General features: G+C 43.9%; 1 protein-coding gene across 1 annotated transcript in view; it reads right to left on the minus strand.

Annotated features, from left to right (window-relative positions):
• LOC117734603 (voltage-dependent P/Q-type calcium channel subunit alpha-1A-like) overlaps nt 1-27,479 on the minus strand; it is a 77,579-nt gene that overhangs the window by 13,977 nt on the left and 36,123 nt on the right. Inside the window, 27 exon segments of the mRNA XM_034538787.1 lie at nt 2,310-2,406; nt 3,897-4,024; nt 4,405-4,555; nt 4,745-4,842; nt 5,104-5,169; nt 5,364-5,480; nt 6,904-6,906; nt 8,188-8,271; nt 12,509-12,619; nt 12,835-12,999; nt 13,155-13,356; nt 13,451-13,591; nt 13,812-13,972; nt 14,256-14,355; nt 16,170-16,178; nt 20,109-20,215; nt 20,372-20,431; nt 20,722-20,851; nt 21,061-21,196; nt 21,302-21,651; nt 21,905-22,536; nt 22,781-22,946; nt 23,650-23,700; nt 26,159-26,265; nt 26,409-26,476; nt 26,725-26,842; nt 27,201-27,273. Of these exon segments, the coding sequence (XP_034394678.1) occupies nt 2,310-2,406; nt 3,897-4,024; nt 4,405-4,555; nt 4,745-4,842; nt 5,104-5,169; nt 5,364-5,480; nt 6,904-6,906; nt 8,188-8,271; nt 12,509-12,619; nt 12,835-12,999; nt 13,155-13,356; nt 13,451-13,591; nt 13,812-13,972; nt 14,256-14,355; nt 16,170-16,178; nt 20,109-20,215; nt 20,372-20,431; nt 20,722-20,851; nt 21,061-21,196; nt 21,302-21,651; nt 21,905-22,536; nt 22,781-22,946; nt 23,650-23,700; nt 26,159-26,265; nt 26,409-26,476; nt 26,725-26,842; nt 27,201-27,273 (3,631 nt within the window).

Consider the following 27,479-nt stretch of genomic DNA (forward strand, 5'->3'; position numbering starts at 1 on the left):
AGGGAGTTGGATGAAGTGATGGTTAGCGATGGAGTGATCTCTGTGCCTACAGGCTGTTTGGCCGGCTGCCCCGAGGCCCACAGTGATCTGCCAATGATGTCTCATGAGACTGTCACGTTGAGGTGTTACGGGAAAATGTGGTAACATAGAGGTTTGTTTGTTATCCTTCTGTATGTTTATATTCTGATAACAATTTGTCTAAGACTGGTTGTGTCTGTGCTGATTATTTGACAGACAGGGGTCTGTGCATGTGGTTGGTGGTGGTGGTGGTTATCGGCCATGCAGAAGGCAGGTGAGGGAGTGTATATGTGTGGGGAGGGGAGCGATATGCAGAGATGAGGGTGGGGGTGGTGGGGGGGCTGGAAACAGAATAGAACTGCATTGACGACAGAACCAAAGGACAAAGAGAAGATTGGACTTGCAGATAAAAAAGGCTGCTTGGGGGCTTGGAGCTGCTACATGAAGGGTGACTGAAAAAGAACTGCTTCTGTATGGCAACCAAAAGCTCTCTGAGGAAAACACATCACTGAGACAAGCCCTTCTGCTCTCTCTACCATTAGAAATAACAGATCATATCTACGTGTAGGTTGATATGACTTCCTCCTGTGTGTGCATGTGTATGCATGTGTGTGTGTGTGTGTGTGTCTGCCCCATCCACAGGACGGATCGAGTCAGAGGACGTAAGTCTAGCGGACCTTCCAAGCCCTGCTGCACACGCATGTTTCTGTGTCAGAGTATGTGTGTCTACACGAGTGGAATGTTTGCCTAATTAATTATTATCTTTGATGTTTGCTCTCTCTAGATGTTTAAATAACTGCATTGATGTATGCGCTTACAAAATGGCACTATGGATTTTAATGTGCGTGGCTTTCACATGTTTGTGTAAGTGAGCTTGTGTGTCCATCGTACACGGTGCAAACGAGCTGAGAAGGTCCCTCTTCTCGTCCCCTCCTGTGGATACACACCCCAGCTAACCCTTCACCCTAATTGTCTTGCTACCCCCACCCACCAATCCCACACCACCAAACAAAGCCACAACACCGACCAGCCCACCCCCACTTTCCACGAAAAGAAACAGAAACAGAACTAAAGAAACAACGACACTAAATGTTACACCACGTTGAGCGCTTAAATCCCTGTCCCCTCCCTCCTGTCCCCACCCCCAACCTCCCCCGACACCCATAGGAGACTCGGGTGAAGATAGGGTCCTTTCTGACCTTGTAGGCCACCCGTGCTGGACACCTCTTCCCGAGGCCTAGTGGAGGACACATGTGCCTCAGCATGTCATACATTTCCCTGCAACTGATCCTGCCACTGCATCATCAGCCAGTGCCATCACCCCGTTAACAAGAGCACAAAAAGAGAAAGAGAGATAGAGATATTGAGATATTGAAAGTGTGTGTGGGGGGAGGGGGAGAGAATTGGGAGAAAAAAAAGATGCAGCGAGAGAGAGATTGAGGAGACGATTGATCAGGGGGTCGAGTTGAAAAGAGAGAAGAGGATCACAGCTACAGAGATTGAGAGAGAAAAAAAGAGAAAGAGACCAAAACAAAGGAGAAGAACAAAACAACAGAAAGACATGGTTATTGCGCTGATTGGGAGAGACTGTGGCCGTCTGGCTTCTCTATGAGCTTCAGTACTCTCTAACAGTTTGTCAAGTCAAAAAAGAGAGGGAGTAAATGACAGAGGGAGGGGAGACAACAAGAGGATGGGACTTTGAGAATGAAATGTTCTCTTGTAGTATCAGAAGACAATACAGTCATATGCCCTGTGTGTTTGTGTGCGTGTGTGTGTGTGTGTGTGTGTGTGTGTGTGTGTGTGAAGAGCAGGGCACAGCCTGACAGCAAGCACCAAGCTGCTGCTGCTCAGACGAGGAGAGAGGGGAGGAGGAGGAAGGGGTGTCAATGCAGTTTCTGTCTTTCCCCCAACCCCCAAAAACCAAGAACAATGCAACACTACAGTGAGCAACCGTAGCTTGCTTCATTATAGCCATAGCTCCAAGCAAAATAAAAAGAATATTTAGGAAAAGAATATATCTATATCTTAAAAACTAAATTTACAAAGTGGTAACGCTTCTTAATGTGGATTTTTCCCCGTTCATTTAGTGCATTTGACATGCTTCCCTGGGTGTCTGCATTGTCCCGCACATTCTCACAGCAGTTTAGAATGCAAGTCGATAATGGTGGAAAAGAAGTTGTAAAAATTGAAATGAAAAAGAAAAATAATGAAATAAAGCGGCATTCACTCCATTCCTGGATGCTGTGGCTAGCAAGTGTGGTTGAGAGATTTTGTTTGAATGGAAGTCAAACCTTGCAGGCCACCCTATGGGGGCATTTCTTGCCTAAGCCGAGAGGCGGGTCGATAACTCGTAATAAACTGTACATGTCCTTATAATGAATGCGCCCGCTGCAAGAAGAATACAGGGGAGTTAAGAAAGAAACACATACACACAGGAAAAAACACACACACACACATCCAGAAAGAAGAAATAACATTGGGAGGAAGAGCACAAGATTGACAAGTACACAGTATATGATAATACAACATGTTTACTGTAAATAGCACATCTGCACCTGAATGAACCTACGCACACTCTACACTCACTAGCACTTCACAGCATGCCACACATTGGTAAATGTGGTCCTTAGCACAGCCAATACAATCTTCCTCCTTCTCTGATGTGTTGTCTTTGTCCTACTCTTCGTCCGTAGTTTGACGGGCCTTTCCTTCCTCTCTCCAGTCCAACCCCTAACTGGATGTGTGCACAATGTAATTAAGGAATTGCAAACAGAGTAGAAAAGCGTGTGCTTGATAAACAGCTAAATGCTTGTGATGTGCAGCTCCCCTCCCTCTTAAATGTGTGTTAAATTTCAGCCGAGTGTCTTTGTTCCCTTTCTTCTGATTCATGTGCAGTGGTGTCCATATCATAGTGAGGTTGGGTTGAAAATAGCATGTTAGTTTCAAGGAAGGGAACATTCTCAGTTTTATACATTTCTAAAGAATGTCTATTGGCATACAAACCATGTAGTTTGGCCTTTGACAACCTGCAATCAACTATTTAAACCTCTCTTCGGATAACTTTGCTCATTTAAAAATGTAATATTTGATCTAGCTGACCTGTGAACTTGAGCATGCCTCCCATTCTCTTATTTCGTCTTCCTTTAACACTTTCCCTGTTTAGATCAATCTGTGTGCAGTCTACAGGACAGCATGAGGGCAACACACAGGCACTGGAATACCGATACCATGAAACATAGCATGTCTACAGCAGACCTTTAGACTACAGATTTGGACCAGGGAGCTTTGTTTGGAGTGTAGACGTTGCCACATTTACTTTTCTTTAAACAGTATGCAGATTCCAGAGGAGTAAAAGGGTTTGGGAAGGAGTGAGGGGTATTTCAGGACACGTTACAGAGAAGAGGAGGAGGGAGGGGTTGTACGGGGGAGAGAGATAACCAGATGCCTGATGAGGTTATGCTCAGATCCGTTACAGCCCCCTTGCAGCTCTTTCACTCAAAACGTCTGTTCCTTTAACCAGTTGACACTAATGCTTTGTTGATCTTTTGTCTATTTCCGGACCATCTTAAACATCTCGTGCTGATTGTAGACAATTAATATCACACACACATTTACAGCATGGTTGAGAAGTTACAGATTTCATCGCTTGGGTCTTGCTCTGTAGTAACACACATTTTAAAACAAGCACAAGCAATAGACTATGAAGACTACTGGTGCAAACACAACCAGAAATGTGATACGTTTATGGATATAACTTTTGCTTTCACTGGGCTATTAAGTAATCATAAAGGGTCAGTGTTAAGGCCTGCCCAATTACTGGTATGTGTGTATGTGTGTGTGTGCACGTGCACCATGAGTGCATGCACATGACCACTCACCAGGCAGCAGGATCATACTCGGCCCATATCCTGACATACTCATCCAGGTGGTGAGGTCCCAGTATGGATGAATCTCTCGTCAGGTACTCAAAGTTATCCATGATGACGGCTACGAACAGATTCAGCATCTACACATGAACACATGCAAAAGCAGAAATGGTCAACATCTGATCTGATAGACACGCAAGACTGATTTCACAAAGTCGTCAGTGTAATAATTAGTAATAGATCAAACAAGTTGCCAGTCAATGGGAGAATTACTGACTTCATCTCTGAGTCGTCACTCAGAGCTGCAGAACTTGAATGGCATATCTGGTCAGTTCTTTGTTTAGATTAAAAAAAAATGAGAGTGGGTCTTTCCCATCTGGACTCTTGTAAAAATACCTTGCCAGATGACGTTGCTCTGACATAACAAGATGTTCTCATAAAATGCTTTGTGAAAGGCACTGGATCATGAAATAAGGACAGGGTGCGGCCGAGGGTCTTACTTTATGTAATATACACTCACCAAGAATGAACAGAAGAAGATGAAGGAGACAAAGTAGAGGTATGCAAACTGGCTGCCACACTCTGGCTCCGGATTTGCTGACAGAGGGTCACACCCCTTGCTCCCCAGACACGAAAGCATTATCTCGTGCCACGCCTCTCCTGTTGCACTCCTACAAAAACCCCAAACACACTTGATTTATGACACATTTGGAGTATTAAGTCTGCCAGGTTTCGAATGTTTATTCAAGAATCACATAATTTGTTTAGAAGATAACCATGAGTTGCAAACAAAGGTAATACGCACTGTATAAAGATTCTCAGACACACACACACACACACACACACGCACACACACACACCTGAAGAGCAACATGAGAGCCATTACGAAGGTCCTGAAGTTGTTGTGGTGGTTGATGGCACTCTCTCCGTCTTCTTCGATAGCAATATTCCCAAACAGCTGTTGAATGCAATCACATTGTTTACACGGAAAAACCAGACTTTACCTGTTTATTTTTGAAGTGGGGCCTAAAACTAAATCCTTTACTGCACACGTGCCACTTCCACAATCCCCCTCCCATACTGCACCAAATCCTTCTGATCATTATCACCATTATCATTCTCCTTCTGTACATCTTCCTCAGCATCATTATCCCACAAATATATGTTGAATGTATCCCAAAAGCACTCAAGCAATTTTTAGGTTGCGCCTTTCACCCACCTGCATGCCAATGATGGCGTAAATGAAGAACAGCATGGCAATGAGGAGGCAGACATAAGGCAGTGCCTGAGGAGAGACAGATTAATGGTTTGGTATTAGGTTTGATACATACGGGTGCACTGTGCACGGAATACAAGACTGCACCTGGCCATTGTCTAGGAATATATACTCAATATTGGTTATGGCTATTTCATTAAAATCTACAAATGTGAATGCACGTGATTGTTTGTGTGTGTTATGCTGTATAATTGGGTGGAAACCTTGAAGGACTGAACGAAGGTCCAGAGCAAGATACGGATGGTTTCTCCCTGCCGCAGCAGCTTGATAAGACGAGCTGCTCTGAACAGCCTCAGGAAACTTAGGTTGATGAAATTATTCTACATTACCGCCACGACATAACCACAGAGAAAGAGCGACAGATAGTGAGGAGGGGAATAAAAAGGATTGAGATTGAAATTTGAAGATAGAAAAGTAATGAAAACGGGAAGGAATACAATAGAGAGAGGCGAAAGAGAGGGGAGGATAGAAGGATTTGGGGTTGGAATAAAGGGAAAGAGTAGTTAGTTGTCATGCACAGTGTGCAAACAATTTTCCTTAGACAACCAATAATACATTAAGAAAGGACAGTCAAACTCAAACTGAGGAAGATTCAAACTCAATACAAAGAATCAGGAGCCAAACAAGTCAAAGCAAACCAAACTCAAATCAGCAAGGCTCCAACAAGCTTTTCATATCCATTAGGTTAGACCAAACCAAACCAAACAACACAAGGGAAGGGAAATCATCCAAGTCTAACTAGCATCATCCAATTGGGTTACATAGTACTAATTGTGGTAGGAATGGTGATTAGTTAAGAGTGCAGGGACGTCAGGGCATTTCCTTGGAAAGACAACAAAATGCACTAATTCTCTCAAGGCAAAAAATGCAATATTTAAAAATGAAGCAAGTCCACAGCATGCAGATGTGCACGAACACAAGGCAAACCAGTAAATCTAATGGCAGCCGATGCACCGTCCAATAGGATTGGCTGCCAGAGTCCTGTGACGTTCTGATGTGATGTCACAAACAAACAAGAGCCCTAAGGTGGCTGAAGCACCAACTAAGGTCGTTATATCTCAAGTGATTACCTTTAAGTTCAGATATTTTCAGTCTCACCAGTATGTGCCTTACAACCCGTGTTTCTATGTGGCAATTAACTTGATATTGAATAAAAGCGTATTCATTTATACAAATTATCATCATAAATGTTTGTGAATTATGTAATACAAAGTTCTCCAACCAAGTATCACAGTAAAGAACAAAAGATGTGCAATTGAGGTGAGTTTAAGTGAGACGTGAAGTGCTCAAAAGGGACTGGCAGCAAGCACATGCATGTGTGTGTGTTTGTGTGTGTGTGTGTGTGTGTTGTGAAAATAAGAGGTTCCTTCCAGAGACATGCAAAGGGCAGCATGCATCACTTGTTCTCTCTGCCACGGGCGAAGCTTTTGGATTCACTCTCCCAGTCACTGTAATATATGTCGGTGTGTGTGTGTGTGTGTGTGTGTGTGTGTGTGTGTGTGTGTGTGAATGTGTGTGTCTATGTATGTACGTACAGTGTAGGTAGGATTTACGTCTGTATAAAATATATGAATTGACTGGTAGAGGGGTTACAAATTAAAAATGTAGAGCTCACTAGGAGTTGAGGGTTCTGTGTGCTGGGGGGGGGGGCAAGCATAACGTGCACATTTCACAGCTATAACATTTGCTGGGATGCAGTTAAAACGGATGCAGTAAAATAAGATCTCCAAAAAAATTACAAACCATCTACATGTGGATGTTGCAGACATATGGTTTATAGCAGCAAATTTTTGGATTTTTGGTTGATTCGAAGAACAACCAGAGAGATTGACCAAGCCGGTTGTCATGGGTGGACACAGAGGATTCATAGTGCATTTTGATTGGATGGAATCGCAGGAAGTAGTAGGTGTTGGGGGAGAAGGGGGCGGGGCGAAGTAGTTTACAGTAGATCGTCGTTAAGTTTGTGGACGATTTAAAGAAAGCATGTAAAAAGATAAAAAACAAGAAAGAAATCAACAGTCATCACAGACACAAGTTAACACAGAAGCAGGTAAATTTTTCGTCTCATCTTTGTACATTTCTGAAATAGATTTATAAAGTCGCGGAATAAATCGGAATTATGGGATGCATCTTCCTGGCTCTGAACCACGCTGGTAAACGGAGCACATACACGTCTAAATATCGCCTCATGTTTAGTCTGAATACACCTTGAGAATCATTTCTAAATTAAAAAGATATATGCACGTTCACACAGACTAGCACGCATCCACAGTTTCACGGCCATGTACTACCTTGTGTTTCAATTGGCACTATACTACAAAGCAGGATAATGTGGTTGAATAATGTGGCGATATCATGGTGTTACTTTACCAAACTACCTTTCCATCATGGCATCACTGACGTAAAGCAATTTAGTGCATTGTGTAGCAATAATTTAACTAACACTAATCTATTTAATCAGACCACTGACTTTTAGCTATGATGCTTCTGTAATTCTTTGCTCTAACTGTTTGTTCTTCAGCCGTAGTTACTAACAGATGTCTGATGCAACTGTAAAGTCTCTATTGGACAACCTGAGATGCAATCTGATAATTAGATTGGCTATTAGATTGCTTGCAGAAGCTGTGCACTGACTCGCTACAGAGCCCCAGCATGCTTCCTGCCCTGCTGTCAGAGGCTCAATGCCGGCTAGCTGAAGTCTGGTCTCTTCTCGACCCGCCAACTGGGACAATTATATAATACTTTCATGCTAATACATGACTGAGCAATGCAAGACTCAACAGTACCCTCTAACTCCTGCTCTCCCCTAACTTATTGTCCTGTCTACTGTATGTGTTGGTGACAATGTGACAGATGTATTAGTCCACAGACTCACGCTGAAGCTCAGCTAACAAATAGTCACACAAGCTTAACAGACACTCAACACACATTTCTAACACAATATCATGTCTGTCTGTTTACAGTTTTGACTGCTCATTACAGATCTATCACATCTACAAAGAAAAGGTATCAGATCCTGCTCCTTACCCCAAGCTCGGTGACCAGGATGTCAGTAATGCTGCCCAGAACTGTCACACAGTCAAAAATATTCCAGGCATCTTTGAAATAATTCTGTGAACAGGACAAGAGAGAGAGAGAAACAAAAGGAGAGGAGCAAGAGGAAGGATGAGGAAGAAATAGGGAAGGTGAGAGGGTGATGAGGGTATGTGAAGAAGTGAGACGGTGAAATGTGGGAAAGCGTGGATGTGTCAGGGGGAGATGGGAAAAGGAAGATTGAATATTGACGATGCAATGTGATAAAGCATAGACAGATCACATTCAAATAACAAAGGAAAAACATAAGGTGGGATTGCAGCAACAGAAAAACAAGATGAAAGAAAGAAAAAGTGAGACGGAGAGAGAATGAAAGTCAGACCGAAAGAGGACAAGAAAGTGAAAGAAAGGGGGGGAAAGACACGTCAGTGTCCGATAGGAACAGGAAATGAATCACAAATGGACCATCAGTGACGGCATGTTGGACGGATGCCAGCAGAAAAGCTTCGGACAACTTGTGCTGCATCAGAACACAACGACAGCCATCAAACATCAAGGACCGTAACATCCCCGGACCTTGTATAACAAACAGATATACTGTACATAAGGATGGATTTTAAACTGTTCCCTTTAAAAGTACAGGGACTAGAGAGAAAGAGGGATGGCAAACATTGACCAGCAAGGTCTGCTTCTTTTGCTCTCATACACTTTGCCTGCAGCCAAACTGTGCATTAGACAAGTGTGGGGACATGGAGAGGCCGGTTATTAAAGTAAACCACCTTGACAAACACACACACAGACATCTCTTTGGCCCAGCCTTGATTGTGCACGCTGTGTGTGTTTGAGCCCACGCTCCCAGACTCAAATCCTACCCTGCTTAATCTCCACCCTCTCTGTAATCTTTGCTTCACTTTTTACTGCCTGTCTGTCATTCACTCTCATTCCACTAATTACGATATGACAGTGCTGTATCTCCTCCCGACATTCACCCCTAAAGTATCTCTTCTATCCATTTCACCCCCTCCCTCCCTTTCCTGTGCAGCTCCAATGAAGGCACACTTTACTGCTGACTTCTGGCAGTTTGCTATTTCATTGCATATTTGCGTTTTTGCCTTTAATAGGTCATTATTTCCCCACAGTTTCTCCTTAAATATGTAAGAAATAAAGCACGACAGAAAATGTGTCCCAACTTAGCTAAATAATGAATGGGGCTGCCTCCACGACTTGAAACAGAGCGTCAATCCAATGTTTTCTACATCTTAGTCTCTTTAAGGCCATTGTTTTGGTTATCAGGCATATTGAGTCTTACTGTTCCTACCAATAATTGGTAGGAACTATGAATCGCCACCTTAACGTGGTGGAGGAGTTTGAGTGGCTCAGTGATCCTGGGAGCTATGTTGTCCGGGGCATTAGCCCCTGGTAGGGTCTCCCAAGGCAAACAGGTCTCGGGGGTGAGCCCAGACTAAGAGCGGTTCAATAAACCCTAATGAATAGCAGCCCACGGTCTGAAGCTACCTTGCCCGGACAAGGGAAACCGGGGCACCCTCCCGGAGCCAGACCCAGGAGGGGAGCTCGTCGACGAGCGTCTGGTGGCCGGGCTTTCGCCCATGGGGCCCGGTGGGGCTCAGCCCGAAAAAACAGCATGGAGCAGCAGTCACCCTGTGGACCCACCACCCGCAGGGAGAATTATCGGGGTCGGGTGCTATGTAGACCGGGCGGCGGGCCAGGCGGGAGACCTGGGCGGGCCGATTGCCGGCGGCATAGACTAGCTCTAGGGATGTGGAACGTCACCTCACTAGCGGGGAAAGAGCCGGAGCTGGTGCAGGAGGTGGAGCGGTACCAGCTAGATATAGTTGGGCTCACCTCCACGCACAGCATGGGCTCTGGAACCAAGCTTCTGGAGAAGGGTTGGACTTTGTCCTTTTCTGGAGTTGAGAGGCGTGAGAGGCGCCAGGGTGAGAGGCGCCGAGCGGAGTGGGGATACTCACAAGCCCCTGGCTGAGCGCCGCTGTGTTGGAGTTTTCCCCGGGGAACGAGAGGGTCGCCTCCCTGCGCCTATGGGTTGCGGGGAGTAAGGCTCTGACACCGAACAGCATTTCGGAGTATCCGGCCTTCTTGGAGTCGGTGGGAGGGGTCCTGGAAAGGGCGCCGCCTGCCGACTCCATAGTTCTCCTGGGAGACTTCAACGCTCACGTGGGCAATGACAGAGAAACCTGGCGGGGCGTGATTGGGAGGAACGGCTTGCCCGATCTGAACCCGAATGGTGTTTTGTTGTTGGACTTCTGTGCTAGCCACAGTTTGTCCATAACGAACACCATATTCGAACATAAGGTGGCTCATAAGTGTACCTGGTACCAGAACACCTTAGGCCGGAGATCAATGATCGACTTTGTAATCGTATCATCTGATCTGCGGCCGTATGTCTTGGACACTCGGGTGAAGAGAGGAGCAGAGCTATCAACTGATCACCATCTGGTGGTGAGTTGGATCAGATGGCGGGGGAGTCGGCTAGAAAGACCTGGCAAGCCCAAACGTGTAGTGAGCGTGAACTGGGAACGTCTGGCAGAGGATCCTGTCCAGGAGGTCTTCAACTCCCACCTCCGGAAGAACTTCTCACAAATCCCGAGGGAGGCTGGGGACATGGAATCCGAGTGGACCTTGTTCAATGCCTCTATTATGGACGCGGCTGCTCGGGGCTGTGGCCGGAAGGTCATCGGTGCCTGTCGTGGCGGCAACCCGAGAACCCGGTGGTGGACACCGGGGGTGAGGGAAGCCGTCAAACTGAAGAAGGAGGCCTTTCGGGCCTGGCTGGCCCAGGGGTCTCCTGAAGCAGCTGGCGGGTACCGGCGGGCCAGAAGGGCTGCAGCTGCGATGGTCGCGGAGGCTAAAACTCGGGCATGGGAGGAGTTCGGGGAGGCCATGGAGAAGGACTTTCGGTTGGCCTCAAGGAAGTTCTGGCAAACCATCCGACGGCTCAGGAAGGGAAAACAGGGTCTACCCCAGGCTGTTCTCAGCAGGGGGGGGAACTGCTGACCCGGACTGGGGACATCGTCGGGCGGTGGAAAGAGCACTTTGAGGAACTTCTAAACCCGGCCAACATGCCCCCCGGAGAGGGGGCAGCGCCGGAAGACTTTGGGGTGGTTTCACCCATATCCCTGGCAGAGGTCGCTAAGGTAGTCAAAAAGCTCCTTGGTGGCAAGGCGCCAGGGGTGGATGAGATCCGCCCTGAGATGCTGAAAGCGCTGGACATTGTTGGGCTGTCTTGGTTGACACGCCTTTTCAGTGTCGCATGGGGGTCGGGAACAGTGACCATGGACTGGCAGACCGGGGTGGTGGTTCCCATCTTCAAGAAGGGGGACCGGAGAGTGTGCTCGAACTATTGTGGTATCACACTGCTCAGCCTCCCGGGAAAAGCTTATGCCAGGGTGCTGGAGAGGAGGCTCCGACCGCTTGTCGAACCTCGGATTCAAGACGAACAGTGCGGATTCCGTCCCGGTCGTGGAACAGTGGACCAGCTCTTTACCCTCGCAAGATTACTGGAGGGGTCCTGGGAGTTTGCCCAACCAGTTTACATGTGCTTTGTAGACCTGGAGAAGGCTTTCGACCGGGTCCCTCGGGGGTTTTTGTGGGGGGTGCTGCGGGAGTATGGGGTGCCGGACCCGTTGGCACGGGCCATCCGGTCTCTGTACGCTTCTGTACTCTGTACGTAAGGAGCTCGGACATCAGGGGGGAGCTTGGAGTCGAGTCGCTGCTCCTTCGTGTCGAAAGGAGTCAGCTGAGGTGGTTCGGGCATCTAGTCAGGATGCCTCCTGGACGCCTCCCATTAGAGGTTTTCCGGGCACGTCCAACTGGTAGAAGGCCCCGGGGAAGACCGAGGACACGCTGGAGGGATTATATCTCCCGGCTGGCCTTGGAACGCCTCGGGATCCCCCAGAATGAGCTGGAAAGTGTTGCGGGTGAGAGGGAAGCCTGGGTCGGCCTGCTGAACCTGCTGCCACCGCGACCCGACCCCGGATAAGCGGCTGATAATGGATGGATGGATGTTCCTACCAATAATTGCTTTGACTACTTTTAAGTACTTTCTCTTGAAACTATTAATTATAATTACTCCAAAACACAACACAGAAGAGTTTTCCTGGGCTATAAGGCAAGAGTGGATTGCATGCAGAGTACAATGAATCTGTTGCTGTTGGTCAAGCACAGATTTGTTGTTGTTGTCCAAAGTGACACCATGTAATAATAACTGATTTTGTACAGCACTCTCTACAAAGATACATTAGAGCAGTACATCCTCAACTCACACACATCCACTCACCAGTACTCCAAAGGCGATGATCTTCAGTACACACTCCATGGAGAAGAGGGAGGTAAACACGATGTTCAGGTTGGCTAACACAGCTTCATAGGTCTCAGAAGCTCCGTCATACTACAAACACACACACACACACACACACACACACACACACACACACACACACACACACACACCACCAGGGACAGAAAGGAGGGCGAGTATAAAGACATATAAAGAGACGCACAGTTCAGAAAACTCAATGGAGAGTCAAACATATTCATTCAAATTATTTTATCACAGGAAATAGTGCAACATTGCTTGAACGTTATTAGCATAGAAAGGTTTACCTTCATCATCAGCACGACTGTGTTGAGCGCGATCATCGCCATTATAGTATACTCAAATGGCGGCGAAACCACAAACTCCCACATGCGGTATTGAAAGCTCAGCTTGTTCTGAGGCATGTGGCGTGTCAGGGGTCTGGCGTTGATGGCAAAGTCTATACAGGCTCTCTGCAAAACACACACAAAAAAGTTGTTGTTCTCACCTTCTGCTTCTTCCATCTTTTCCTCTCCCCAGTAGTTCCAATCCTCCCTCTTCCTGCCTTAGGGTCACCTTTCCAATACTCTTATCTCTATCTTCTTTCCCTCTCTTAGTCCTTCCTCACCTCATTCTTTTCTAAACTGTAGTCCTCCATCATCTTGTCTCCTTGCTCTTGGAACGTGATGATGATGAGAGCCACGAAGATGTTGACGAAGAAGAAGGGGAAGACCACGAAGTACACCACGTAAAAGATGGACATTTCCATCCGGTACCCCGGGCTCGGGCCCCGATTCTCATAAGTCGCATCCACTGAATGCTTCAGTACCCTGCAGAGAGAGAGAAGGGGGACAGTGGAGGATTATAATTGGAAAGCATGTGTGCTGCATGTGACTGTGATTGTGCATGTTCTAGTATACTTACTGCGGCCACCCCTCTCCGGTAGAAACGGTGAAGAGGGTGAGGAGGGCCCAAGCCACGTTGTCGTAGTGGAAATCGTACTTCTTCCACTCCCGCTTCTGCGCCTTCACTTCGTTATCGTGTTCATACACCAGATACTCGCCCCTGAAATGCACAAATCACATCATCAGCATTGAGGGGAGAGTTTGTTTCCAAATGTATACATTTGTGTTCCCGGAGTAGATACTGAAGAAGCACTGTGGAAAGGAAAGAGGTTCTTGAAGTGTTTGAAAATCACAAGAAGCAAGCGTTATGCACAAAGTGGCCTCAACTCAATGTTAAGAAGGGGACCGGAACATTGTAAAGCTCGCAGATATTTCCTGACCTGCAGTCACGCTCAAATTCTTTGGATTCATCAGTGCAGTAAAAGAAGCGCCCCTTGAAGAGCTGCACAGCCACCACAGCAAAGATGAACATGAAGAGTAAGTAGACAATCAGGATGTTCAGCACATTCTTCAGAGAGTTCACCACACAGTCAAACACAGCCTGAGGAAGACAGAAGGAGACATGTTGGTTATTGTGTGAAAGAAATACATTAAACATCGGTCTTAAATAGTTGCATTAGATGCCATTATTATGGCCCAATCTGTAATGCAGCAGATTAAGGAACAAGAAAATGTCTAAGGTACAATATCTCTATTCCTTTCAAGGTGAATCAATATATCGTGAACAAAAATGAAAGACAATTGTTGCCAAGCCTATATTTTGATTTACCAGAATAGTACGGGTAACTCTAATCTGAGGTCAAATATTTTCTATGTAAGCATACCTTGAGTTTAGGAAGACGTTTGATGGTCTTCAGAGGTCGCAACACTCTCAGTACCCTCAGAGACTTGATAGTGCTGATGTCTTTTCCCTTACTGCTGCCCCTATATGTGCACACACGCACATCAACACACAGAAACAGATATGCACACACATCCACACCCACCCACGCACACACACACGCACACGCACACAAAAAGAAAATAGAGTCAGCAGGTTCAGCGGATATCGCAGGCTAAGTCCTCTCAAATCCAAAATGGCAGTGTAGAGCCATTCCTTGATGGTAATTGTGTCCGAGTTAACTCAACATGAGTAACTGCGTCTGGGTTAAATACACAGCAACACATGCAGCACTGCTAACATATTACGCTTATTTCTACGAGTGAGTTTAGCGTTGTAGCTACATGCTATAGTTAGGTGGTCATTTAAAACTACAGTACATGCTATGGGAACAACTAGTGTCATTCCTGTCTGAATGCTAACTAGTAGCTACACTTGTTTAATCATTTGAAATGTATTTCAATGCTTTACAAAGAAGGCTAAAGCCTCGCCTTGCACATGCCCAGCTAATGGTGAAATATATTCATGCTGCATTGAAACCTTGCTTTCCATGCTGCAATATTTCTTCTTTTAAGCAGCAGGTTGAGTGATGGTGAACTCTATTCTACACAGAGACATTTACAGAGAGAGTTTGAGAGCTGTGTTAGCAGCTGACTAGCGGGAGCCCTGTTAGAGTGGTAACTTACAGTAAAAGGCCCTCCTGTTAACATACTGACGGCTTACAAATGCTCCCCATTGTATATTTAAATAAGAAAACTCTTTCACAACTTAGTAGTGTCACAGTGTCAACAAAGTGTTAAACACCTGAATGAACAGCCAAACTCTCTCTTTTGATGGCTCAACCAGTTCATTTCTATTCACTTTAAACTACAACTAGGATAAGCAGGTTTCACAGCATTGTTCAAACAGCATGGAATCTTGTCTTGTGGGCCATTTTGGCAAAGACAAATATATTTTAGCAAGCATTTCTTGATTGAAATGCTGAGCCAAACCTCTTCCTTTTAAGCACTTTGTATCTTGGGCTTTTCTAGGTACATGTGTGAAGAAAAAGAAAATAACTTTGGGTTCAGTTGCACTGGACACTTTTTATAAAGCTACAAACAAAAAGTAAATACTATAAGTGAGCTTGCCAGTTAGCTTACAATGCACTTAAGTACAATAACCAATACAGGAGTTAACTGATGCTAACAAAGGGCTTAAATGTAAACAGAAAAAACACAACGTGTTTACTAAAGATAAATGGAGGACTAGCATCATGGAAAACTGTATGGAAGTCTTCGCTATTTTCCCTGATTTTTCTAAATTCAGGGGGAAAAGATGAAGGTCAAAAGTCACTGACAGTTGTTCTTAGGGAAGAAGGCAGCTGTGTCTCCAGATGTTATACCAGATGGTAGACTGCTGGTAGTGTGTGTTTAGACTTTCTGTGAGCAAGCAAACACACACATGTATGGGTGTGTGCTCTAAATGCTTGTGTGTGTGTGTGTGTGTGTACAGTATGTGTACCCTCCCTAACTTTTACATTGTTTTTCTGTTGTTGTTTTTTTCCATGCAGTTCGTTAAGGCTGCATGTATTTGTTTGGTCACATTTTTAACTGTCTTTGGTCCCTTTGCTTTCCTTCTACTAATGATATTTTTCAAATGGTATCTGTGTGATTCAGTTGAGGACCTGATACATAACTTGAGGTTTAGTTGAGTTTGAGTCAGAGCTGTTCCATGGTGAACAATGGACAAAGGGGAAGAACAAACTAGTACAGACGTCAACTGTGATGGATGAAAAGGAAAGAGATGTGTGATCAGAAGAACAGGCGCTGAGAGTGCAGAGGGAGAAAATGAGGAGGAAAAAGACAGAGAACTTTACCCGCCGCCGCTGCTGCTGGTCCAAACGGAGAGATGAGGGGTGAGAGACAGTGAGACGAATAGAGAGAGAGAGAGACACAAAAAAGACAAAGGGTGGGAGAAAAGAACAGAATGGGACATGGAGAAAGGAGGGATTTCGAGGGAAAACATCAATAAGAGAGAAAGAGAGAGAAAAAGAGAACACAGGACCTTCCCTTTTACATCAACCCTCCCAGCCATAGACTACCAAATCTAACACACATGCACATGAACACGCACACTCAAAATGTAGACTAAAGGTGCGACTGTTACACAGCACCAAACTACTGCCTCATTTCATTATGAGGAGTTCACAGGCCAGATGCTGCTTCAGGGAGCGATCATTACAAGTATTATATCACTATATTCCTTTTTATTAATTGCATTTATAATTTAACTACATTATATTTTTCCTTTTGAATCCAAATATGAACTGTGAGCTGAAACCTCATAAGTTATACTCCATGTCAGAGCTTAAATCACTATTAATGAAGATTGCTAGAAATGCATCAACATGGCCACAAATGAACTCATTTTAAGCACAATCTGCCTCCTAGAACAAATATTGCCTGGTGAAAAAAACATATCGCAAAATGTCAAGGTATCCCTGAAGCCAAAAAGTGGTCAGTTATCAGGCAAGTGTCTCTGCGCCGGGAACCTGTCTGGACATTTAGCTCAGTCTTGCTGCAGAAATGTGCAGGACAGCAGCACAAGCGGTCCAAAACACCAGCAGCCCTCAGACCAGACTAATTGGATTAAAGGAGCGATAATCATCTCCATTGAGACTGCTGAGCCATTCTGGAGTGCTATTTGATTTCCACCAATTGAATTAAGGCACTATCTGGATGTGTATGAGCCTGTTCTGACTGGTTCGGATCTCACCATCAGCCATCAATGTCGTAAACCCCTATCGTAGTTAAATCAGACTTCATTGGCTCAAATGGCTTAATTGATTAATTGAAGAGTTTGTCTTTATGTTAATATACAGTATGTACCAGCCTTGCCTCTATAATTACAATGTTCTCCCTCTGGTACAAATGTATTACGCATAATTACTTTCTGATTCAACATTCACGTAATAATCACTTTAAATGTATATGTTTAGTTGCTGTGCTATTTTTGCATGCTGTTTGATTATTTAGATTGTTTCTGTTGATTCGAAAACACACTTCATTGTATCACTGCATACATCTATTTATCAGTCCATAGTTAACATTTCCCTAGGAAGTATAGACTTCAGACTTCAGAGATAGAGTAAATTTAGACCCACACATAAATATGTAACAGACAGAGGTTAAGGACAGAAGCACACAGATCAATAAATATATATATACAAAAACACATACACAGCTAGAAATTAAGGGTAAAGAGAGTTAACGAACACACAAAAATGATTCAGAGAGAAAGATTGAAGCAAAAGCCAGTCTTACAGATGGGGCACCATCATTAGAACCCTGGAGCACCTGCCAAGTTCGTATTTACTCTAAAAAGGACAAACAATTTCCCCACAATATGCTGCAAAACCATAACAATGTGAGACCATGTTGAAACAGGACTCGGTTCCTCAGAGTATGAAATCAATGGACGACTCAACCAGATAAGTGGCAGAGATACTTGTTCATCTTAATTTACCATTATGCATGGATTTCATAGGACTTGGAATACATAAAAATAAATCCAATGACAAAACTGAATATTTCAGGACTCAATGTATAATTATTAGGTACTAATGTATCATTATGTAATGGGGGATTTTTCCGTCACGTTAATGATACTGCTTGCCACAAACTACATTGCAGAGGGCCATTGTTTGCAATCATTGTTTCCCTGAATACACTGAATTTTGAAGAAACACATCAACTCTGTAACGAGAATGTCAAGAACGAGGTTAAAAGTTTCCCAACTTCATAAATTTGTTGAATCTTTTCTTCCTCATATTCCTTGTTGACCTGAAATAACTCTATTATGTGAAACGTGTTTAGGTTAGAAGGATGAGAAGGAAGAATTAAGAGAGATATTGGATGTTGGTATGAATCGTGAAAGAGGTGAAAAGATAGAAGAAGAGCAAAGGAGGAAGGGGAGATCATTAAAAACAGGAACGGCCAGGTATTCTACTCAAGTCTTAGGATATAAGGAACAACTTAAGGCTTTACTGCAGTTCAGCTTCCACAGATTTAAGATGATTGATCAGATAAGTGATCAGTACCAAACTCCAGACCGATGGAAACACAGGAGCACTGAGGGGACAATGTTAGAGGATATCATGCTAAGAAAAATCAGGGTGGAGGGGTTTGCTGCGGTTTCCACTTCCTATCGAAGACATCAAGAGTTAAGGCGGTACCAAGTATAGTTTATCAAATGCATTATTTAGCATGCATTCAATTATTTATGTGACTTAGTCATTTCATTTTTATGAACATGGCTATGGAGACCGTGTGTTTTTATGGATGTGACCATCGTCATTTCAATTCACTTCCACTGAAATTTGACAATATAGTTGGATTAATGAAAACAGTCATATGGCCTCAAATATCTAACATTTTGCAAATGCATGGTCATTTATCGTTGTCAGCCTGTTGCATGCTGGGTATCATGCTCATAATCACAGAAAGCTTTGCTCTGCTTGCTTTGCTCGACAAATGCAGCTAACCTTTAACTACGTCCAACTAATGTCAGCCAAAGAGTTAGTTTGCTTTGTGTCGGCCACCAACATACATTCTTATATTGATGTAATACCATGTCTCACAACGTATTTCATAAATAAAATAGACATGACCAGTCATGAAACAAATGGTCACTTACTTGCACATTGAACATGTGGCAGGATCAACGCAACTATCAAATCTTTTTCTCCTTGTCTCTTTCAGAAAGAAAAAGCAATATCCACAGGCCAGAGTAGCGGACGCTTCTTGTGTCTGCCACATCTACTATCATAACCCAGGTGATCATGACTGCGGTGTTACCCCACACACAAGGCTGAAAAATAAACATCTGTGGGGTGTGTATGCACAGACATTGATTATTTCCTGAAAATAAAGATTGGATATTCAAAGTCATGAAATAGGATGAAGCACAACCTTATAATTCTGCAGATGACCTCTAACTATTTGTGTCGGAGGTCAGCATTATCACTGTCAACGTATCATACCGAATGTCTTCAAACTACAGCAATATCACATTTCATTTAACGTTGACTGCAGTCCTACAGTCTGCTTCCCTTCATATTTTATCCACCGATGCAAAAGCATGACAGCGAATCCTAAATCCCACAATTCATGCTTTGTACCCAGTATCGTGCTCATAAACTAAACCCTAACGTAACGCAGTAATGCAAATTGAACTGTACTTTATCCTCACAGTCATGCAGATTAAGGGTTTAAAGTACCTGCTTGGCCGTGGAGAAAGGTGTGCAGATTTTTGAGAGCCAGCTCAGCATGACCTGGCCAGGCTTCGCATAGGGCTTTTAACTCTAGAACTCCCTGGGCACTAAAGGGTTACAGGTGCAAAGGGTGGTCCTCACCTCTCACAGGGGTAGAAGAGGTGGATAGGGAGGGGATGCTGGGATACTATTTTTTAACATGTTTGGGCGTATAGGGTTAGTGGAGGGGCTAAGAAATGGAAGGACTGTAGAGTTGAATGAGAGAGAAAAAGCAGAATAAAATGGCCAACTATAGAGGATTGGCCATTTGTAAGCATAGGTTGGGAAAAGGTCTCGTAGAGGAGGGGACAGGAGACAAGAGAATATAGAAATGCTGAGAGAAAGAGAGAAAACGTGTGAGAGAGTATGAAAAAAAGAACTGAATTCATGGATGAATAAAAAATAACAGGTGAGGCTGTACTCCAAGGTGCCAGTGAGGCAGATAGGCAGGAGGGAGGGTGGAGCGAGAAGGGAAGAGAGGAGGACAGCAGGAGGGAGACTTACGTGAAGGCGAAGGCCACCAGAGCACCACTAACCACTATAAAGTCAAGGATGTTCCACAAGTCCCGGAAATAAGAGCCCTGGTGCAAGACGAGCCCCAGATCCACCATCTAAAGGAGCAGAAGAGAACTGATGATGAGACGTGAACCCCCGGGTGTGGATGTGCCATTTGGAGCGCAATGAACAGTGTGTCATCCTCATTCGGGCTGGGCTTCTCAATATCTCTGCGGAAAGTTGTTGATTGTTGATTCTGCACATTGTCTTACCTTTATTAGCATCTCAAATGTGAATACTCCTGTGAAGACATAGTCGAAATAACGTAGAACCTGCACAAAGAGAAAGAGGGAATTATCCTTTAATTTAATTATCTTAATTGTCTACATTTAATTTGTCCTTATTCATTGTATTTTAGTTGTATGTGACACTGGATGATTTATTAATTAATGTATTGATCCAGCTTCACACATGGTTGGAGTGAAAAAGTTAAACAAAGCAAAAAGTTAAATCAGTTAAATAAAAATAAAAATAAAAGCGACATGTATTGTAATGACATGTGTACACATAATATTGAATGCAACAAAATCATTGCTACATCAATGTGCGTTGGTTTTCTTACATTATTGCGAGGGGATTCGGGCCAGACAGGGTCTTCAGCTGCCAGGGCAATACTGCTCATGGCAATGACCAGCAGGATACACATCTCAAAATATCGCAGGGTGCAGATGTAGTGACACGCCCGCCGAAACCTAGGAGAAGGCAAAGACAGATTTATTTTTTCTCTTGCATTAGTGCTGTGTAGATCATTATATATTTGTAGGTGTAATGTATTTGCTTTTTAGCTACTCTACTCTTTTAGAGTACTCTGCATATGTATGACTGTGTTAGGGTGTGTCTATGTTGATTCATATAGTGTAGGTGAGTGTGGCTGCATGTTATTTGTAACAATCCAATTTACGGGTTGGTGGTGGACAGGATGAACATGGAGCTGAAGGGAGGCATGGGCTTGGGACCGCCTTCACCTCCCTTCTCATCATCATCATCGTCCTTATCCTCCTTTGCTGGCAAGGGCTCTGTGTTGGCATTCTTATTGACTGGATCAAAGGGGGAAATAAAAAAAGTAATGAAGATGAGATGAAAATGAAAGAGTAAGTACTTGATAATAGAAGAAAAACTACACATATTCACTATGCACTTACTCTGCAGTATGGCATTAGTGGATGGAAAAATTGGCATGTCTAATGCTGTGTAGTCGGGGTGGGGCAGCCTGATGACACTGTTGGTACGGTGATGGGCAATGCTCCCGTAGCTATCTAATGTGACCAAACTCCCATGAGTGCCACTGTTAGCAAGATGGAGGACAGATCCAAAGCCTGGGGCCACAATGTGGTTGGGAACTGGATTAGGTTGACCATCGCTGGGTGGGGTAGAGCCAGAGACCAGTTTAGTATTCATGAGGTTGTCCATGTCCTCATTGTACTGGCTGTCCTGCCTGGAGAGGCTCTTTTGAATGGGCCGTGTCGTAGAGAGGTTCGGGATACTGCAATCCCTAGAAATAAGGAGCAAGAAGAAACAATCGGCGATAGAAAAAGAAAGTTAAGATGGAAAATGGAGAAAAAAGAAGGGAAAGAAAGAAATGATATCCAGAGAAAGGTGTGATAGAACCACAGACACAAATAAGTGAAAGCAGAAATAACGAGGATGAACTTATTGCATCAGAGGCCATCAGAAAATGGAACAATTTGTAATTATCCAAAAATGTCATTGTTACAATTATCTACAGCCGTGTGCAATGGACATACTTCCTTCTGTGCTGGCACATCCTCTTCCCCTCGCCCTCAGTTTGGTTGCCATGGCGATTTCTTCTTGGCCTCCTCTCACTGCCATCCCCAGCTCCCTCCTGCTCTCCTCCTTCTCCACCTCCGTCAACTCCTTTGTTCTTGTGTCTCCCTGTTTTTACGGCTCCTCCCGCGCCATCCTCACCATCTTCAGCACATTTCCGATGTGTCCTGGGCTTCCTGTGTTCTGACTGCCCGCCCCCTCGACTGCCGCTGCGGGTGTGGTGATGCCGCCTGGAAGGCCTCTCCTCCGAGCCTGGCCCAGGAATCACTGTGGCATCCAATCGGACGTGAGAGCTGTGGTGGTGGTGCTCGCCTTTACGACTCCGTCTGCTCTCTGTGGATTCGCCCCGATCCAAGGGAGGCCTGACTGGAGCTGAGCCTCCTCCGCCACCACCTCCAACTTGCCCACTGTGTTCATGAAGGCGGGTTTGTCTGTGGAGCTCATCAGCAGGATGGTGCTGGCTGAAGCAGAGGTCTGAATTGTTTGCAGTGGTCTTGTTGGTGTTGTTGTTGCGGTTCTCAAGGGGGTCAACCACCAACGGTCGGTCAAGGTGGGTCTTCATGTCTGGACGAGCGTTACGTGAGCAGTTCACCTGCAAGACGAGGAAAGGATAGAGGCAACATCGAGGCGGAGATTAAAGACGGAGTATAAAGTTAGAATTCACAAGTCATTTTAATCTACCATTAACAAATAATGACAGAGACATACATATTAACCCCAGGTAAGCAACATGTTAACAGAAGTCATCATCATCATCATCATCATCATCATCATTCCTGTCACTTGTGTACACTGATAGCACAAGTCTAGGGGGCTTTGTTGGCCTTGTCCTTTACATTGTTTTGCTCCTCCCTCCCTGTCCTTGCCTTCCAGCGTTCATCCGCGTCCAGCTCGTTATAGAGGGCCTCGCGGCTGGACACCAGCGTCTGCCTCCTCAGCTCCTTGGTGCGTTGTTCCCACACTGACTTGTTGATCCCCTTGTTATTCTTCTGCTGCTCCTTACTGCAAAATGAAGCAGGGTGGACAGGGGGGAAGTGATTGACACAATTAAAGACCTGTTTACAGACATGTACTGCTCTGACAATATACACACAAAGACATGAGAAAGATGTGAAAACTAACAGCAAAATATAAGTACATGAAATAGCCAGGAAACAAAAACACACTGGGGGCCACAGACATTTAAAGGGTAATTTGGCTGTACCTATAGAACGAGGCCGCTCAACAACACTAAGTTCTGGGTGTCTACACAGCTGGCCAAAGCACCGGGCAGGACAGCCCTGCTTTGGTAAACCATGTGTGGACACAAAATAGAAGATAACGCTGAGGGAAGGTCGGAAGTTGTTGTAATAATCTACAATAAAGTTTAATGAACAAGCTTTATGCACCCCAAAGTCCCCACCAAGCTATTGAATAGATGGCAAAGTCACAATAACCTATTATTGGTTCCAGAGAATAACTCCTTTTCTTTCAAGACCCAGAGTCAACCACAGTAAAGCAACAGCTGTACTGCGAGGTGCAGGCAACAGAAAATAAGCCAACACAAACAACAACTAAGGAAAGCCAGGTATGTGCTTCATAAAAAAGTTGGGGACAAAGAGGACAGGGAAAGGAGGCTTTTCTAAAACACAAAAGAAAGCAGGGAATGGTTTTAAAGTCAATAAACAGAAAGGATTCAGAAATGAATAAACAAATAAATAAATACCAGTCCAGAAAGGGGTCGGAAGCGTTGTGACACTCACTGTGTACTTTGTTGCTGAGGAGGGAAACAGCTGGTGAGTGAGATGACACGAAAGAACAGAAGGAGGATTTCATTCCAAAATGGGCTATTCATCTATCATTTATAAAAGAGCCAGCCTACCCTGACAAATGGTCACTATTCAAAAAAAAAGTGCTTTAATAAGTAAATATAAATTACTGAAATGCAAAAACAGAACAAATCAATTTTTTTGCCAAATATATTGAGCAGTTTGGAATGCAACCCTTTACACACATACACACACAGGCAAAACACATTCACACACACTCACCTCGGCAGATTGTTTCAACTGGGAATCTAGAACAATCCTATTTATTTTTCGCTGTCCTCCTTTCTTCAATCTTAAAAATTGCATCTCTCTTGCATCATCATCCCTTTATCCTGCATCATTCTTTGCTTCTTTCAACACTCACAACAATATCTCTGATGTTCATATTTGTTATTATCTTTAATGCTCAAATCTATATCGAAATGTTTCTAACGTTAATTTCCCGTCACTGTGATATGTACTCATACTGCTAGCCTGTGCTGCTGATAATAACCCGACAAAGGGTTACAACAAGTTAACTAATGAGAACATGTAATACTTTGCTAAATAAAACTGTATTCAAAATAGTAAAGCTAGTTTAGCATAATTTTAATTATGTTCTCACAAGCATTAACTACTGAGAAACTCCTTCCAGCCTTTTAGACTCAAAACAATAAAGTAATTCAAACTAGTCGTTCCTGTATTCCTGCAATCTGTTTAGATTGTATGGATGTTTAATGGTGCACTGTGCTGTCACTCTGAGAGTACTTGTTAGAGTTATGTCGCCTTACAACTGTTTTCCAAGGGTTTTAAGTAGCTTTCATGTCCGCCTCCTCCTGCATCTAGCATAGAATATCTTCTTAAGAGATTCTTCATGCCCCACTGATGTCCCCAAGTTTGCAATCCGCGTGCTTGGAAAAACGAGGACTTTCTCCACTGGAATTTCAATGTCTTTCTTTTTTCATATTTCGTGAATGAGGGAATTGGATTCACACGGATAGAGGGAAATGGAATGCACTCTGCAGTCCTACATCTCCACAGTTAGCTAAAATCTAATTTAAGACTCTACTATCGACTCTATTCTAGCTTCTTAGGTTTTAAAGAACAAAATGAGTTACACAACCGTAGCAAGCTGTAGGATACTGGTTCAGTATGCAAAGGTTGGTTTTGAAACTAATCCCACGCACACACTTTCTCGCTCTTACGCACAGACACAGACACACACACACACGCATATACATGTGCATTGTATTGACACATACATATTAACCTCAGTAGGACTCCCAGGTAAAGTGTACCGTTACACAGACACAAATGCTCACAGCACAGTGACATACAGTAACACACAGTAACAAGAAACAGTGTGATTAATGCAATGATGAACACGTTACTTGCATGTGTATGTTTCACTCTTGGGCAAGTCCTCTTATTGCATTCATGTGTGATAATATGTGTGTGATATAAAGTGGGCAGAGGCTGTTGTATCAAAGCGGTAAAGGTCAAATGTGTGTACGTGTTGTGCGTGAGGTATTTATAAGCAGATGCGGGCTTCCCTGTTGTGCTTTTTTCAGGACAGACCACAGAGCGGTATGTGTGTGTCTATATGAGCGCGAGTGTGTGAACTTTACCTGGAGTGAAAGGAAAGACCCCTGTGTATACAGAGAAAAGAGATCAAAGACTGACTCTCCTGACCAGAGGAGGGCTGGCATGGATCAATGGCCTATGTGTGTATGTGTGTGTGTGTGTGTGTGTGTGTGTGTGTGTGTGTGTGTGTGTGTGCGTGTGCGTGAGAGAGTGTGTGAGTGTGTTTTAGTATGCACAAAAGAGTGAGACAGACAAAGTGAAATAAAAAGAAGAAAAGATCGGGAGAACTCGACAGAAAGAGCAAGAAGCGTGTGTGCATATCAGTAAATGCACTGTTGACAGATTCAAAACATGTTCCGACTGTTCATGTTTAAATATGGATGTGAGAAATTGCAAGATCCTCTATTGAAAGCAAAGTACTATTTTAAATTAAAAAGTTGTAATTGTTTTATGATGAATAATGTTTGTTCCATTTTAAGCCTAAATAGAAAAAAGGTTTGCTCTATATGAAGGTCATTTAGTCAACTATTTGCAGCAGTGACAACACAATCCTTAACAGTCTGGTTTCAAATGTGAGCTACATCAAGAAGTGATGGTTGGTATTTTTAATGTAATCTTGTGAAGTGGCTCACTATACATACACTTTGAGACTGAGGTTTATGAACATTTTCCTCATTCAAAAAGCTCTTTGCGTTAGAGCAGCATACTGTGCCTTTCTCCAAAATGCTGACTCTCGCTGACTGAGTTGCTTGAAAACTGTGTAAATGTTACGCCCTATAAATCTTTCCTGATGTGAAAGTGTCTTAAAATGGATAAAAAAACAAGAGTGCGACAGCAACTCACGCTGCAATGGAAAGGTTGGCGGCAGACATGGGGCTGACTTCAGCCACCTCCTTGGCTTTCTGCAGGGCGATCTTCTGACTGGCAGCCTCCTCTTCCTCCTGTTCATCCTGCAGAGAGACAGATTAGGAAGGAAATAATAAGCAAGAGATGAATGAGGTGGGAGTGAAGAAAATTGAAATACTCTATTGATTCTTAGCGTTCAGAAAATAAATGGCACAGAGATTTCAAATAAACTTGGACTGCAGTGTACCTTGGTCAGTTCCTGTGCGTTGGCTAAATTATCCACGGCGATGGCCAAGAACACATTCAGCAGAGTGTCTGATCACAGAGTTAAAGAGGGTCCAGCATGTAGGAGTTTGTTTGTGCATGTTTATGCCTTGTGCAATTAAGTGGAAAACAAAAGATTATCAAAAAGTGTCAATATATGTGTAAACACATATGCATTTGCATAAATGTGTATTCAGTCTATAGTCTGTGACTGAACAACAATTTGAAGCAGATCTTCATAGATCTATATGTGTGCATGCTTTGTGTGCTTTTTTTTGCATTTTCACGGTCAGGGATACAGTTGCCAAAAAGTGTGAGGACAATGAAGAAGACACTGAAGGCCATGCCCTTGTTGACTCCGCCTTGAGACTTGATGCCATCGTACATCACCATGTTCCAGTCCTCGCCAGTCAGAATCTGGCACGCACGCACAAAAAAACACACAATGGAGTCGTCATATTCACCCCAAGTACATGTAGCTATTTCATTTTATGATTGTGCATTGAACACACACACACACACACACACACACACACGCTATGCATTAATCTAAAATACTAGCTAAATCACACACCTTTAACACGTAGGAAAGCTTAAGCACAATCATGTTTTTGACTAATGACATTTAAGAATTCAAAAGTACGAGCTACATTTTGTCTCACTTCCTCATTTGTAAATCCTCTTAAATCATTAAACCGTTTTGTCCTAATCCAACCCTGTCTTCTCCTACCACTCTGCTTCCCTCCCTCCCCTTTACATCGTCTCCTCTGCTCACCTGGAACACTGTCATTATTGCCGCGGGGAAGGTATCGAAGTTGGTTGGAGGAGTGCCACTTTCAAAATTAAACCTTGCAGGGTAAAAATAAAAATAAAAAATGGGAGAGAGAGATGAAAAACAAAAATGTGAGGGCAAAAAAGCAGAAGCATCATACGAGTAGAACACATATGCTTTAAAGAAGAAAAACACATTTATCTGCAAAAACTACTACTACTAAAATGACTTAACCAAACTAGCAAATATCAGACACATAGTATAATATCAAAAAGGATGGAG

Source organism: Cyclopterus lumpus, chromosome 8, assembly GCF_009769545.1.
Source record: "Cyclopterus lumpus isolate fCycLum1 chromosome 8, fCycLum1.pri, whole genome shotgun sequence".
NCBI classification, from domain to species: Eukaryota; Metazoa; Chordata; class Actinopteri; order Perciformes; family Cyclopteridae; genus Cyclopterus; species Cyclopterus lumpus.